Genomic DNA, 17744 nt, shown 5'->3' on the forward strand with positions numbered 1-17744 from the left:
GACTCGATCGATCATAAATGCGTAAAAGGTGACGTCACTGCCTTCCCAACCCCCCCCCTCCCCCTCCTCCCTCCGTTTTTTTCCTCCTTTCAATCTTTTTATGAATGAAATCGAGGACTGGAGCTAAGCAGGGCGCTGGTGAGCAGGAGACGCCGCATCAATGGACTCGGAGCCGATTGATAACAGTATCACATTGGTCACACGTTCAGCAGCGGCCGCACAGGGAACAGCGCTGCGGGCTGCATCTGACTCAGACGGCGCCTGTGCTTTATCCAATCAGACTTGGTACTTACACAGGCCTGCCCTGGTAAACACACAATGCCAAGCGCAAAACGGAGCAGGCACCAACCAGCACCGACGATCCAGACCACCGTATTAATATTTGTACAAAGAAGGTGAACGTAGAACATGTAACCCTGTTAATATGATTTTTGTTTATTATTATTTGTCAAGCAGTAGTAGTACTGCGACTCTCTGCTGTACTAACATACTAACTGTCTGAAATACAGACATACAGAACGTTGAAAGACAGTGAACAAGTGCTTAACATTATCTAACATTATTATTATTAGCATTGTGGGTTACGCACGTAGGAAGCCCGACCAGAGCTATGTGTAATACAACAGGCTTTGGGACAGAACACCATGCATGAAACGGCGGAGGCTCTGTCAGACGCAATGTTGCGCTTAATACATAGCTTGACAGATCATCTTGCATAAAAGAAGAAACAATGTGTAGGAAAGACTACGGTGAACTGCGCACGACTCCACTGCCTTGGTGGGGATGCATTTGACGGCACCTATACTTCGCTTGATTTGTTCGATTGCAAAGACAGAATGATCGATACTCATTGGAGAGCACTGGTCTGGATGCGCTCAAAACCCACCCCAGGGCTGGTTTCTCCCAAGTTGGCCTTTTGCTGACACTCATGTCTCACTACAAAGAGAAGTTCGAGCTATTAAAAACATACAAACAAACAATCCTGAGTGTGGAAACACACAAAACTTTTGTAAACTGAGTTTACAGGGTCAAAGCTTCTGCGACACAGCGGCACCCCCCCACCGCCCACCCCCGCAGGAGTTGACAGATGGCCGGGTGTCAGGCTGCGCCGGGGGGCCGCCAACTGCTCTCGGGGCCGGGAGCGGGCGCTGCGCTGCGCCTCGGAGGTGTGTGGGCGAGAGGAGCGCTGACACTCAATTAAAGCGGGCGAGATGATGCGGAAAAAGAGTTGAGTGCTCAGCAAGCGCCGCCTGCATACGGGATCAGCTACACGGAGATCATTTCCGCCGGGCCGGGGCTTATTGGCCAGGCATTTAAGATTGCACGGCTTGGAGTGTCATTCTTTAACCTCGTCTTCAGAGTGCAGAGATAAAGTGAAAGAGAGAGAGAGGAGGGTGGGGGGTGGGGGGGGTCCTTACAACATAATAATAATAATAATAATAGTAACAATAATAATAGTAACAATGGCGTAATCCTCTTAAATTAATCAATCGATCACGTTATTGGTTCGGATTCATACTGATTTATCCACACTCTGGTGGCGCAATGTGTGGTCATAAGACGGAAGTTTTTTTTAATGCTGATTGGCAGTGAGCGATGGTCTGGACGGCAGCAGGATCGCTCGCCGCCCCCCCAGAACACGACTCCCCCCGAGCCCATCACCGCCGTGTCAGCCAGGCGCGTCTTATCGCATCTCTGCAGCTGCTCCTATTGTTTGACCCTTCATCTCTCTGTCGCAACGTGTGTGGAGGGAGGGAGAGAGAGAGAGAGAGAGAGAGAGAGAGAGAGAGAGAGAGAGAGAGAGAGAGAGAGAGAGAGAGAGTGAATATGGTGTGAGAAGAAAGAGAACGCGCGCCAGCGAGGGACAGATAGGAGTGGGGAAGGGGGTGTGATAATGTGACAAACATAAAATCAGACAGATATGGCAGAAAACGAAAGGAAGAATGAAAAAAAAAAACAAAGAGAGAATGAAAGGATCGATTCTGGGCCTCAAGTGTAACAAACAACTAATACCATAACGCTCGCCATCACAAAGCTGGGAGGGGAGCTCAAGCGGAGTACAAGGAGAGCTCTGCAGTTACTTATAACGCCTAGAGCTCTGGAATCAACCACACAGACAGAGCACCCCTGGGAGGATCTGGGAAGGGTAGCTGAACTTGCTGTACTGGCCGTCTACCAAACGGATTGATGCAGGCCTTACTCCAAGAATAGGCCTACATTACCAAACTAACCTATACTATACTATACTATACTATACTATACTAACCTCTGTTAAATTCTTCCTGAAGCGTCGTTCGGGGTATATTTCTGATGTCCCAGTATTGGTGTTTACAGCAAAGCACTGGGTAGGAAAGCGCCCCTACCGAATCGGAGCAATATAAATTTGAGTGGGTTATCGATTGTATTGATGCGTTTATTAGTAGTTGGAGGGGAGCTGAATAATTCAACAGGTACGGGAATAGCTGAGTACCTGGGAATGGACTGCGGCACAGAAGACGCGGGTAATCAGGTCTGAGGGTGGATGTTATCCCCCTCAAACAGACACGCAAAACTAAATATCTCGGTTGAAACATAATGGTTGGAACATAACTCTGTCTCGGTGTTTTGACAGAAAACAGAATTACTTGTAAGAATAGAGGCACACACATACATATAGGGAGAGAAAGAGAGAGAGAAATACAAAGAGAGAGAGAGCGATCGTTAATAATTGAAGAGCGTCAATATTTTCAGTAAACAGTAAATTGATCCGTCTGATAATAGCCGTTCTGCTTCATAGCTACTATATATAGTCTGTATATCTTGGCAGACATACTGTACCGAATTACCAGGCTGTGTATATGTAAATGATTCACAGCATAACATATTATAATAGTCCCAAACACTTCATGACGATAACGATAACGATAATGATGATTGTAATTACAATTGCCCTCGGTGGAAAAGCTTGCCATTTTAAACACAGCACAGAAGAAGTAAGGAACACAGGAACTTGAAAGTTATCTCTCATATGCAATAATAATAATAATAATAATAATAATAATAATAATAATAATAATAATAATAATAATAAACACAAAGGGGGGAGAGATCCTGTACGAGAAAGCTGTTCAGCCTGGTTGTCTGCACTCGGCTCCTGCAACACGCGTTTTGGCGCAGTAACCCGTGATCATAGATCTGGTAATCTTTATGAAAAATAAAAAAAAAGTGCCAGGAAACGAGCAGGACCAAAAAGTACCCGTGCCTGCCTCCCCTCTCCTGCCCCCGTCCCACAGCGCACAGCGGTCACGTCCTGTGCAGGCCTCTCAGTACTAGTCTACCCGAGCGATTATTGAGCAGACCCTGGGTCAATTAAAAGATTAATCGGTGGCTCAGTCTATCAAGCCGTCTGCCAATTTAAGTTATTACTTTCTTCCTCTTTCCTTCTCGCTCTTCATCTTCCAGAAGTGCAGGGACCCACATTAACCTGTCAGTCGATGAGTCTGTCTCTCTACACATCCGCCCGACATTTAAACAAATTGGTCCAATATTAAATGGGACATAACGTCTTTACGCAAATGTCTGGATTTTTTGCTTATGCACAGATCAAAGTCATTCGACCCCAAAATAAAGACACGAAGGAATGTACAGCTAAATAAACGCATATGCATGTGTATGTGTATGTGTTTGTATATACACACAAAAACATCCACAAAGGTGCCTACAGACAAAACGACATATATCCCCCATTTGTGCAGCTTCTGCCTATGCACCTGGCGAGAGTGGGGGCAGCGCCTGCATCATGGCAGCGGATAAATATTTAACAACGGCTTCATGAAAAACAGAAGAGCGGTGGCTGGGAAGGAGAGAGAGATGGAGCGAGAAAGGGGGACAGACAGGAAGCGCACGAAGAAGACTGTGCGTCATATTCGCTGCAGTGTATAGCGTCTGTCTGCACAACCCCCCTCCCTCCACAATTAGACACGGACTCGGGTGGGTACTTGCCACAGGGGGCCGCAAAAATAACAAGGGGACGTGATTGTGTCCGAGACTGGATGCATTTAATAGTTTTAATTATTATTATGATTATTGTTATTATATGTGGTGCCTCTGTGGTGCTTTTATCCAGATATCTACTTACTTGCAGAAGGGCGGAGGTGAGGTGGGGACAAAATGGAGACCCTTCTCTCCGTGTCTTTCTTTCTCCCTCACACTCACAGAGATTGGGGCTTCACTCTCTTGCCCGTCGCCCGAGCTCCCTCTGCCTTTCTCGGCCTGCGTGTATGTGCGAATGTGCCTCTCTCCCTCTGTGTCTCTTTCTCCGCCTCGGTGTGTGGCTGCTCGGATCTCAGTATGCGGAGCACAACCGCAAAACAGGGAAAACCTCCCTCCCTCCCTCTCTCTCTCTCTCTCTCTCTCTCTTTTTCCTCTCCCTCTCATCTTTCAATGAAAAATACTATTTCATTCACCGGTTTCCGTTCATTCATCAAATCACTGCAGCGTGCAGAAGAATGGGGTTCGATTCCGACCAAATTCTTATCAATGGAGCGCTGACGTCAATGGGCGGCCTGACGTCGCGTCACATGGCCAGCCAGGGGAGGTACAAATAGCGCGGCGCTGTCCCTGGTGCTGAAAAGACCCAACCAGACGCCAGAGCCGGCGCGTTTGCCTACTGTTCCGACACCGGCAGCAACAACAACAATACACAGAGACAAAGCAGACAAATATATCTCTATGCATTTACGTAGCTGAATATTTATCACGTATAAAAAGCAAGCAAACAGCAGGGAAAACAGCGAAAAGCAACATCAGAACAAATCACTGCCACTACAGATACGCGGAGACTGCACTTTTCCAACCAGAAACCCAGGTAAAGTTATGAATGTGTTTATTAATGTTATATTTTCCTTTTTTCTTATTCTTGTTATTGCTATTATTATGCTTATTATGAATGCTGTTATTATGATTATTATAACTACTACTATTACGATTGTTGTTATGGTTGTTGTTGTATAAGCTACGTAGGCACGAAGCTATTTAAATAGTGGTTCGCGTTGGGTAAACTTTAAAGAGAGACAGATCCTTAAATACAGGAGAGTTTATAATAATAGCACAATCCACTAATCTAAAGGAATTGGGTCAGGGGGGAAGAAAGGAAGAAAGATAGAGGGACAGATGAGGGTTGGGGGCAGTGGGAGGACAAATCTAAGTGTATAAAATGAAACGCGTAAGAATTACATTACTCTGCAATAAGGACTGTAGGCATTTGGGACAGACCCCCTCCACCCACGATCTCCTTCTCCCAGAGCCAGGTAGCAGGGGTAAAGGGGTAAAGGGGTGGGGGTGTATGGGACAGACGCTGAGGAGAAGAGCTATTTGTATTCAACAGAAGATGCCGTATTATTTATTATTATTTGTGTTATTATTATTGTTGTTGTACGATTCTGCATGCCGCGACAACCTTGTCCGTATTAGTTTCTCGAAGCGCCTCAGCTGAAATCCAAACCTTTACAAATTAAGGCTAATAAAGGAAAATATAGGAGGGAACAACAACAAGGACGACGAGATGATTTTAACTGTTGTAATATTCGGTTGCACATGGATACTGAACTTTTTGGAGTGCACCCGCCGGGACAGGGGAGCTCTGCCGGGCGCATGCGAGTGTTATTATTAGCCAACCTGCTTTTATTTTCAGCTCCAGAAATAGCTCCTTCGCTCCCGGGGGGGATTGCGGGATGCTTAGCGCAGGATTTAGAGTTTGAACAAGGAGACGTCTGGCTTGTGCGAACTGTACACCTGCACACGCTAGAGAGAGAGAGTATATGTATAGTGTATCAATGCGGGGTGGATAGGAAAGAGAGAGAAAGAGAGGATGACCGGGGGGGGGGGAGGATTGCAGAGAGAAGGCGTGAGCGAGGGGGGGGGTTGAGGTAGGGAAAGAGGGAAGGATAGTGGGATGATTGGAGAGAGAGAGGGGAATTGAATGTATGCGGGATGAAAGCTAAATTATGAAAAGCAAGAAAGAGTTGCTGTGAAAGAATAAGCAAGAAAATGGAAAGGTAGAAAAGAAGGCATTCGTGGTCTGGTAGATATAGTGATGGAAAGACGGAAACGGGAAGAGGAGATAAGCAGAGAGAGAGAGAGAGAGAGAGAGGGAGGGAGGGAGTGAAGGAGATACGTGGCAATTTCAAAGTGATCACATTTAAAACATCAACGATCCCCTGACACGACGTGCGCTGTTTTTTGTTGTTGTTTTTTGTCCTGAAGTGTAACTGTATAACAAAGCGTGTTAAAATGAATCATGTTTGTTGGTTGTTTGTTTAGGATGGGAGTGGGCGAAGTATTTGTTTCTGTACTTGTGTGTGCACGATCCGTGAGAAGAGGAGGTTAAAGATCAGAGGTCAAGTCGTGTGTTTAGGATCCACTAGGCGTTTTAGCCCGGAACCACACGTACACCGAGACACCAGCGGTATCGTGACCAGTCTGATTCACCGGCCACGTCGACTATTCATTCAGATGGGCGGAATTGAAAGAAGACGCACTTTGGCTCATTCGAGCTGTAGCCTGCGCATCAAACACTCTGCAGTGAAAACATATAACGTGGGTGTATGTTTAGGTCTGTTGCGATATATACACGCTGTTATTATTTTGTATTTGTATTGTACAATATTATAGTATGTTGTCGAGCGACTAGATGACCCGTGCTTTCTGCGCAGCGGAGAGAAGAGGAAAAGTTGATTAAACGGGACCAAACTGAATTGGACTGAGAAATATTGCAAACTGTAATCGATGAACACTAATTAAAATTATGCGCATTACTCATTTCTCCTTCCACAAGTCGTTTGCTTGTTTCCTCTACCTCCCATTGTCTCTCCGTTGTGTGCGTGTATGCAATGGGATAAATCAACAGCAATCATAGCGGCGCACTTGTGTCTGTACTGCGTTGCTCTACACGCGTCATTCTTTCTAATTTGGGCTAATAAAGTTTTCCAGTAAACGAGGTGGAAGTTGCTATAGAAACAGCCGTTGTTTGTTACAGATCAGGATAGTTTTTTTTTTTTTTTTTACAAAATTATTTTTATTAATCATTACCGAGATACCCAGTTTCCAGGGCAACGCCTCGAGCTCACCTTGCCACCCCCACACCGCTCTCGAGACCTGACCTTTTTTTTTTTTCCTCCGGTGATTCAATAATGCGGCGCCTCCCGCACGATAGGGATGCAGGGTGTGACGCAAGCCAGCATCCGGACAAATGCTACAGGAGGCAGTTAGCAAGAGCACCACAGTCAATAATCATAGATGGGGATCCGTACAGAGTGGCTCCAGCAGCTGCCGTGCTCGTCGAGATGTGCTGCTGTGTTTTGCAGAGACTCGGACGCGGTGGGAGCGGCGGGCGCTTCTCTCGGCTCCGCGCTGCATGAGGAGAGTGTAGGCGTCAGGGTGTAGCTGGGTGGCGTTACTCTCACTGATGAGCGCAAAGACAAAAACAAATGTATTTTTCGTTCTCTCTTTGGGTCTTTTGTTTTCTTCCAGTCTTTCCATTCCCTCCAGTATTTTCTCTCCTTCATCCATCCTTCCAATCTCCTTCCTTCTTCATTTCAACCCTTCCTCTTTTCATAGTCCTTCCCTCACGCCTTTCTTTTACTTCTTGTCTGTCGTCCCTTTCCTTTTCAAATATGTAGAAATATCCATTCCTTTTCTTTCTTTTCTGGCCTCAATTCCGTCATCCTCTCTTCCTTGCAGTTTTTCTTTCTTTAACAGATTTTCATTGAACATGCTAATTTCGCAAGATGGACAGTCACGTTAACACGTTCAATTGCAATTGATGTTAAAACCATAAGAACAACAAGAACTACAAGAATGCTGATAACAACAACAATAATAATAACCACATTAATAATCATAATCATATTAATCATCATCATCGTCAGTGGGTTCCCACACGCAGTCTATTAACTTGTCTTCTGCCAAGAAAACAGTTTAATTAGTTCAATTAAGACCATCAGTGCAATTACAGAGCCCGAATTGACTGTGAAATCGGAGCATTCGCCTTGCTCTGTTCGGTCCTCTATAAAATCTCAAAAACGGGGTAGTTATCATGACAAGATCGATGAAGCAATTATAGCTAAAGTCTTTTCTAATGAAGCAGCAAATGACAGATTAATTGAGCGCGTCAGAAAATATGAAAAATAATGAGACAAGCCTTAATTCTATGGAGGGATGTTTACTATAATAAGAGCAGATATGATCCCATTTGTATTAATTATGCATTTATTTAACATGTTTAAAGTATGTGGACGCAGGGCGTTGGAAGGAAAACAATACTGGTCGTGTTGGAAGCCGAAATGTCAGGCACACAAGTCTAATTGCGCTCTGTCTCGACAATTTGCACATCTTGACGCAGTTGTCCAAACTGGCGTGGGTGTTGATCTCAGCGCAAACGACGTGCACTGTCACTGAGAGGTGTTCACTTGTCACTCAAAACCAGAGGGATATTGCTTTTCAGTATAAGGGGGTGATTTCTGGGTTTAAGCATTGAGTAATCAAGAAATTATTTACAGTGTACGCCGATGTGTAATGGGTGCAAAATATAAGCAGGTGCATATAACATTTCGGACTCTGCAGGAGTAATACACTGGAAGTATATGCAGAATTACTCAGTGCTTGCACACACAAATATATGCATCTCTGTATACGCAAAGTGACCCATAAGGGCATAAGGGACAGAACACACTGGCCTCATAATCTTTTCCACCCACCCTTAGGCAGAGATGCCCTGGATTGAAGAAACGTGACCACAATCTCCACCCCACTCTATAACGAACAATTTGTCCTTCCAGTCTTTAGGTTTTGACATTGAAGAGGTGGCTCATATCAACCCACATGCTGTTGTGGAGCAGACCAGGGCTGGCGAGACCTCACTGCATTAGATCTGAAGTCTGCAGTCTCAATAGTGCAGTGCCCCAATGTCAATGTCTAATTAGTCCCAAGAGTGTCATTGATTTACACAGAGCTGGAAAAGCCAGATGAACAGGACCAGGATGGTGTAACCAGCTTGTCTGACCCTGAAACATATTGGCAACTTGTTTCATTGTGTTTTTAATGCTGTTCTGCTCTGTCTTCTTTTCTTTTCTTCCCCCCCCTCTCTCTCTCTCTCTCTCTCTCTCTCTCCTTCACTAGGTGGGTGACAGTCCCCCTGCTTGTGGTCATGCGTCAGTGCCAACTCACCGCAAGTGCCCCTATACTGCTGCTGCTGCTGCTGGGCACGAGACTGCATGTCAACAGTGCCGCCCCGGTGGCTGAAGAGAAGGATGCTGGTGCTGCCGCCAATGCCCTTCCAGTCGGGATAACCCAGATCCTGCAGGAGGAGCTGGGGGAGCGGGTAGAGGAGCCACAGAAGACGGCGAGATCGGCCCCCTCAGAGGGAGAGGACGAGCTGTTCAAGGACGTTGACCCCAAAACACTGGCTGCCGTGCTGCTCCAGGCCCTGAACCAACAAGGTGACCAGAAAGGAGGGGAGGAAGCACGGGAGCGGGAGGCAGGGGAGAGAGTAAGAGAGGCCCTGCTGAGACGAGGGCAGGAGGGGGAGGAGGAGGAAGAGGAGGAAAGGAGGGCAAAGGAAGAGGAGGAGAGGCTGACGGAGAGGGTGAAGAGCAGGACACGTAGTGAGGGAGCCTGGGGGGCCACCGCCAGCAAAGAGGGCAAGAGTGAAGCCCAGCAAGGCGGAAAGGGGGAGGGGAAGGAGAGGGTGGGAGGGCAGGAGGGAGAGCCGAGGGCAGAGGCAGAGGAGGATGAGGAGGAGGAGGAGCAGCTGAGCCCACAAGAGGTGAAAAACTTGCAAGCCATGCTGCAGGAGCTGCAGAGCTACAGCGCCACCAGCAAGCGGGAGAGAGACTCTGTGGGAGGGGACATGAACAAACTGGAGAGGTGGGGCCAGTGGGAGAAAGGGAGGGAGAGGGAGAAGGAGAGCCCCAAAATGTACCAGGCCACCACAGGGTCCGAAGCCAATGAGATACTGAAAGAGCTGGGGATGTACGAAGAGCTGGCGGGTGGGAAGGCGAAGGAGAAGAAGAAGGAGGGAGGAGAGGGGGAATCAGGCGTGGAGAAGAAAAGGGGTCGCCTTCTGTACGGGGGCCAGAACTTCCTGGAGGACTCTGACGAGAGCCAAGCAGGGGAGGAAGAGGAGGAGGAGATCTTGAGCCCCGAAGAGGAAGAGGCCAGGGCGCGGGCGGAGCAGGAGGAAGTGAGGCGCCAGGCAGCCGAAGCCCAGCGTGCCAGGGAGGAGGAGGAGAAGCTGGCCGACATCGCCTCCGATCTCCTGCTGCAGTACCTGGTCAAGCCAGATGGGGGAGATCATAAGAAACAACAGCAGCTGCAGCAGAAGAAACAAGGGCTTGGTCTGGGGCTGGGGAAAGACCAGAGCAAGAAGAGCCCCTTCAAGGGCAGCCGCCTGGACACGGCGGCGGAGGACAAGCGCTCGGACGAGGACGACGAGGACGACGAGGACGAGGATGACATCGACCCTCAGACCATCGACAAGCTCATCGAGATCTCCAGCAAGCTGCACCTGCCCGCCGATGACGTGGTGGACATCATCAACGACGTGGAGAAGAAGAAAAAGAAAGACGCGCCGCCGGAGATCCACCGCCACCTGCCCCCACCCCCACCCGCCCGCAGCAACAAGCCTATCCCCCCCCCCACCACCCCCCTGAAGCAGTACTATAAAGACAAAGCCTACTACAAGAAACAGCAACAGCAACAGCAACTCCAACAGCAGCAGCAGCAACTCCAGCAGCAGCAGCAGCCACGGCCCGCTGCCCGTCCCTGGCCCAAGCCCTCCTACCCGTCTTACCCTCCTTATCAGAAGCCCTTCCGCTCCTACAACCCACTCTACTACCAGCCCCCCAAGCCCCGCTTCCGCCCCAGCCAGGAACTGTCCCTCAACGACATCCTGGGCAACTCCATGGACTACGACCTGGACCCCCTCCCCAAGAAGTACCGCCCCCTGTCCAAGCCGAAACCCAAGCTTAAGCCCTGGGCCCGCCCCCAGCCCAGCGGCCTCTACATCTCCAACGTCATCCACCCCCGGACATTCTCGACCGCGGGCGGCTCCAAGCGCCCTCGCCCCTTCTACATCTCCCCCCCGGCCCCTCTGCTCATCCCCCGCGACGAAGACTACTACGACGACGACGAGCCGGAGAGCGAGGAGGAGCTGGAGAACTTCATCGAGAAGGTCCTGCTCAAGCACCCCGAGATGTTCCATTGAAGACGGAGGGAGAGAGAGAGAGGGGGAGAGAGATGCGAGAGAGTGTAGAGGAGGAGAGAGAGCAAAAGGAGAAATGTATTTCTGTTCCCTTTTCTTCTTCTTCATCTTCTTCTTCTTCTTCTTCTTCTTCTTCTTCTGTGTTGTTGTTGTTGTTTAGAAGGTGAAAACACAACATTGCTTTACTTTTTTTGTTTTGTCTCTCATTTAAATTTAATTATTTGTCTGTTTTTGGTTTTGTTTGTTTCAATTTCACAGTACTGTGGGTTAGTGTTCGTGTGTCGTTCAGGGGTACTTTATTGCATGACTCAGATAGGGACCAGGCAGCCTTAAGGTAAACACCTTTAAGCCCACCCCAGTGATATACGAAACAGCATGCATTGTGGGGTGGAGGGGAGTCGAGTGGATGAATAAAATAGAGGGTTTACTAGAAAAATGCATTTCCAGTATATAAAATAATAATAACAGCAATTATAAGTGCCCCTCCCTCTCCACTTTCAAACAGGAGGGGAAAAAAAAGCTAAATTTGAATTCACTCCCTTAACAAGAAGGTGTGTGAAACACCCATAGGGAACAAATATATGTATATATATATGGGATGTATCTTAAAAATATATCTTAGTCTGTAATCCATCTTTATTTTATATGGTTAATATATAGAGAAATGAACCTCACCATATGTTTTCAACCTATAAAATGGATTACAGACTGAAATATATTGAAAATACAAGCCATCTATTTTAAATACACAAAAACTGCAATTTTGGGCATCAGAAAAATATAAGGATCACACATTTTTACCGCATATTAAAAATAATTGTTTGTTACTTATGGGTCAATTCTTCAACTGTCCACGACTGTGGTTAGAAATGGAAAATGCTTTATTTATTACTCACCTCTGCTTCCCAAACCCCCGTTGGGTTATGAAATGTGGCTTCGGTGACGGGATGCATCCTTGATTTGTCCAATAGATTTCACATGTACTAAAATCAGTGTCACCTGTCAAACTTTAAAAAAACTTCTAAACGTCACATTCATCGTTTTGTATTCAATATTCTATGGCACCGTTAAAACATATTGTTATTATGTGTATTTGTTGCATCGGTATTCTGTTTTGCTCACGTTTTGATCATTGAACAGCATTAGACTACCCCAGAAGGGCAATATCATTAATAGGCTACACATCGTATCCATAGAAGGGCTCCCTGATTTTTTTACTGGGGTGTTAAACTTGGGCGAGTTGTCTGTATATATATTTATTTAAATAATGAATGTTCTCCAAAACATCGATTCTATCACTGGGTTATATTGTACTCTGAGGGGCAGCAAATATTTTTTTTTATTTTTTTAAACTGGGAGGCCCAGTCTCCAGAGTGGAGCCTCGTTCCCGCCTATGTTGTTTACCTGAAGTAGGCGGACGCAGGGCGGTGACGTCAGCACCATGTCAGAAAAATCGATTTATTAGTCAAGTCGATTTTTTTTTTATGTCCCCAACTCGTCTATATTTACCAGCCAGTGCCATATTAGAAAGTAACAACATAAGCCAATCAAGGAATAATCACGTCATTTGCATGTTTATTCATTTACAAGTCTTCTCTCCCTTGTGCATCTTCCTTACAAATTGCGATTGACATCGACTGTATTTTTCTTTTACCCCGGTGTTGTCCTCTTTAAAATTGCATTTTATTTTAATCGTGATTATTTCTAAGCCAGATTGTTATGCCTAGACAAACGTAGATTTGTTGGACACCCCTTCCGTCCCCCCAAAATATAATATAAAGCCGTGACTTATTTAAACTGTAGATTATTTTTTTAAATGTGGTGCGAACTATCATACATTCCAAATGTTTCGATACAAATATATATATATATTGCAGTGTATAATATACATTATTGCCTTATAACCCCCTCTCCCTGTCTCAATCTATTAGATTATTATTATTATTATTATTATGATGATGATTATTATTATTATTACTACTAGTCTATGTGGAGGGTAAGGGGGGGTGACAGAGTGAGGGAGAGCTGTAACATGTAAAGCGCCCGGTCTAAAGCACTAACTAAGTTGAATTGAGTATTCACCGACAATTACTGTTAATTATTCATCCTTCTCTCTTTGATGTGATGCCCCGCCTCTGTTGCCTTTGCCCGGGAAAAGCTGGACTGGGGGGCCTAGTCGTGGCCGATACCCAATCCATCTCTTGCGACTAGTAAATTCACAATAAAACGTATTTATATTAATATTACTATAACAACTGTTTTAACTACACTCTTGAAAAATCGTGTTAAAAAAACACATTGCCGTTCTTCAAGCTCTGAGCATGTTTTAACTCATGCGCTGTGCTGCGTTCAACTTCTATCTACAGGGACTGCGCAAAAACAATACACAAATTGAATCAGTATTATTACCATATTTTTTCTTTGTGTAGAATGTCAAACACTCTCGTTTTAAGGGTGTATTCCATGATTAGGAAACGATGCTTCAGTGACATAGTGGGACAGACTACGGTCTTCCCAACCCCTGTGCCATGCATGGTGCAGAGATCCAACAGGAAGGCCGTGCAGTCCCAACCTGAACGCGGCGTCTTCACGTTTCCACACCACCTGGAGCGCTTATCTGCCTAAACCTGTGGGTTATTGGCTTATAGAGATGATCTTAACGAATTGCGCTGCATTCTGAGAACCAGAACCCATGGGATCAGGGCGGAGGGACATTGGGTCACAGGGCACACGTGTTCCACTGGGAACATGTATACCCACGGCCAGACAACAGAGAAGTCAAATATTTAGTGGGATATGGTGGAGTTGAAAGATAATGAGACATAACAGGCTGGTTTCACAGACCCAAATCAGCTATAGTGGTGGACTGCCTAATGTTATCTTAGGTAGAGTAATCCCAGCCTATGATCAGGGTCTGTAAAACCAGCCAGTAGTCTGCGACTACCCCAGCCCCTCTCGCCCGCCCGTTTCCTACTATATCCCTCCTGCCCACCTAATCCACAAACGGGCTTGACTCTTGTTAGACAGAAAAGGTTGTGTGTTTTTTTTTTATATATATATATATATATGTTGAAAACTCGATCTTAAAAAAGGGGTTACAAAAAAAAACGAAGTCCGCACGTGTGTCTGTACTGCATCTCTCAACTACTGTGGAAAAAAAATTAAAATAAACGTGTTGCTTCTTTTGACAAAAAATAAAAATAAAAAATAAACAAGAATGATCATCAGTGAAGAAATACTAAAAAAGTAAAAAAAAAAACAATAAAGATGATATTAAGATCAACACCAGTAAATCTGTAAGTTTTGTGTGAGGATCCTGTCTTTGATGTTCTTTCTAGATGTACCTGTATTTAATAAAAAAGCATTGACTTGATGTAAATAGCATGTTGATTACTAGTTTTGTTATACAGAGAGAAATAAATAAAAGCAACTATTTTATTAAATTACAGTTTTTTTTAATTCCTTCCACAGATTTATGTATATTATTACAGACCTGTCCCTCCTACCCCTGTCCCTCACACTCACACCTATTATTATTATTATTATTATTATCATCATCATCATTATGAGCTGAACAGTGAGTCACTTTGTGTCAATTAACATGATAGATCACTTAACAGACAACTACTCTCCATTTACAAAGCTTATCAAAGTGAGCTCTTGTGCAATATCGCACTGGTAACACCTCCACTCCCTAAAACTCCTGCACACGCGACTGACACTGACAAAGTTTCAGAAGTGAAGATACAGGCGGACTACAGGTGGTAAGATCCCACAGCCTCCGCTTAGGCTACATTTTGCACAGAATGTGTTGGGTATGCTGTATATTGTGTACAGCTGTGAGTTGGCCTGGCTAAGGGTGTCTGCTGAGAAAGACAATGATTCTACTAATAACAACAACTAAGGAAGCGTAGAAAGATGGTGAACCACTGCATGGACATAAGGCTCACAGACCATTAATTCTAATACTAATACAATCAGATTACTGCTCCACTAAGGTTCTTAAGACCCCTAGGGAGGAATCGAGGTCAGATGTTTTTGCAGACGCTCTTCAAAACGCTGTTAGGACCATGTTCAACCCTGTTCATCAAGATGTGCCCTCACTACCACCCCCCGCCCCCCCATCCTCACGAGCTCCTCCACAGGACTGTCACCAGCACAGCGAGGAAGAACGGGAACAGATGAGGTTGTGTTTGATTGAACAGGTCTCAGATTGAAGAAGACTATTCAAATCCCTAACATCGTTTTCAGGAGTTCAGTAACCGTGGTAGACATATGAGTAAATCGAGTTTATTGTGGCATGGATACACTTGGCTAAGGGATCAACGACCTGGCAAAGAAGATGAGGCCAGTGGAACCCCCTCCCCCAACTAGATGGAACAAGTCAAGGAGCTGCCGCGGGTGTAGGGTGTTTGGGATGCAGGAGAGAGGCTAAGCAAAGGATTCTGGGAAAGTAGTTGGCAGCTGGATATTTATGCTGGGGAAGGCAAAAGTCTGGAGGGAGTTTAGTACTGCATTTATATTTATTTGACTGTTGAAAAATGAAGTCAGACACAGTGATTAGGGCTGCGGTCTCACAGGGACCTGGGTTCAGCTCTGGTCGTGGGTGTCCGCCTGTGTGGATTTTGCATGATCTCCCTACGGGTTTTCTCGGCCCTCTGGTTTCCTCCCACATCCTAAATACTGGCTACTCTAAATTGTTCTGTAGTCATGTGTGTGTGTGAGTGCTGCCCTGTGACACACAGGGGACTCCCTGGACAGGACACCAGCCTTGCCCACCAAGGAAGAAGGGAATAAGGAGAGGGGTAGCAAGGAAGATGGAGGGAGAGAGGGAAGAAGGGATTGAAGGAGGGTTGAATGGGGAGAGAGAAGGGGGAAAGGGAGGTATACAGGGGAGAGGAGATGGAGAGGGATGGAGGAAGGGAAAGAGAGGGAAGGATGGTGTGGAGGGGGAGAGAAAAGATAGGGAGGAAAAATGGGAGGGGAAGGGCTGGATACAAGCAGAGAAAGAGAAAGAATAGAGAAGAGATTGAGAGAAAGATAAAAGGTTGTGTGAGAAAGTGACAAAAGAACAAACAGATGTTTAGCGCTTACCTGTTACTCTGTGGTCTTATTGCTCATTAAACGTGTTCTTCTAATAGATATGCGTGTCTGTGCATTCATTTCATTTTTTTGTTTTACCCTGCATTCCATTTTTGAATTTGAGAAAGAGAGAGAGAGATCTCACACATGCAGCTGCTTCATAAATCATTTGTCAGGGGTATGAGTCATAGTGACCAGTATTGATAACCTTGGCGTATCTCCTAGCCAGTGACTGTACTGCATTTGCATCCTACATTTTTTTTTTTTCGGTGGGGGTTAATAACAGACACACACTCTCCCACAGATTGAAATACATCGACAGGTGAATCGAATAATGTACTTAGACCCCCCTCCCCTCCAAACCCCCCCCAAAAAACAAGAAATGCTGGGAAGACTGGCTATTATTTAGACCAAGCACTAGTAAGAACCAAGGTAAATTGATAGACATCAGGAATTGTTATAACTGACAGGTTGGAGAGAAAGAAAAAGAAAGAAAGAAATGAAAAAGTAAGAAAAATAGATTATAATTATTATTTTTGGTTCTTTGGAAAGTGTCAACAATTAAGTCTGTCGTTGTACTGGGTCCCCCAACAACACTCGCGCTTCTGTAAGATTGCTAAACTACACACACACACATGTTGAAGGCAAATGGCAGCATTACCACCTCATCTCTCCACCTGTTTATTTCTCTCCCTCCATCCCTTTTTCTCTCCTCTCTCTCTCTGCAGGAGCTCGTGGGTGATAAAGATTTGCGGCTGACTGCACCACTCTCAAACCAGGCTGGTGAGTCATCCTCTATAGACACACTCACACACACACACACACACCATTAGTTTCATTATGTGCGACTCTCTCTCCCTCTCGCTCTCTCTCACACACACACACATACACACACCATGTTAAATTGTGCATCTCTTACTCTCCCACACTGACACACAACCCAGCGCATCCATCAGACAGCCGTACACTCGGCACTGCCTGAGAGAGCGAACCGCCTGCTGTTGAGGCGCAGAGAACACGTACAGCATTGCCACACATACCGGGACTTCAGCCGTAACCAAAAACCCATTCACAAAAACCTCCCAATCCCCGCAATGTCCAGCACCTGCTCAGTACAGTCCAGCACAGACAGCAGGAGGCAGACCACTGCAAAGACCAACGCAGCAGGCATACCATCCTGTTTACACCATACAGAGAGATTCAGACATGTACACCGATATACAGAATCCCAGATAACAAATAACATGTACATAAGATGCACACAAACACACCTGGACACACGTTCATCCAACATACATACACACAAGAGACCAGAGATGCACACGCACCCAAACAGACAGACGGATGCATAAACACACGTGCATGAAGACACTGATGCGGACACATGCACACAGGCAGACAGAACCACACAGCTATACACACA

At 45.8% G+C, this 17744-nt stretch overlaps 1 protein-coding gene across 1 annotated transcript; it reads left to right on the top strand.

The window, feature by feature from the left end:
* The first annotated feature begins 4628 nt into the window (after positions 1-4628).
* vgf (VGF nerve growth factor inducible) lies at positions 4629-14682 on the top strand. The gene is made up of 2 exons (XM_066722141.1): positions 4629-4846; positions 9157-14682. The coding sequence occupies exon 2, from the start codon at positions 9185-9187 to the stop codon at positions 11240-11242; it is 2058 nt and encodes a 685-aa protein (XP_066578238.1). The 5' UTR covers positions 4629-4846; positions 9157-9184; the 3' UTR covers positions 11243-14682.
* The last annotated feature ends 3062 nt before the right edge of the window (positions 14683-17744 follow it).

Source organism: Amia ocellicauda, chromosome 14, assembly GCF_036373705.1.
Source record: "Amia ocellicauda isolate fAmiCal2 chromosome 14, fAmiCal2.hap1, whole genome shotgun sequence".
Taxonomy (NCBI): Eukaryota; Metazoa; Chordata; class Actinopteri; order Amiiformes; family Amiidae; genus Amia; species Amia ocellicauda.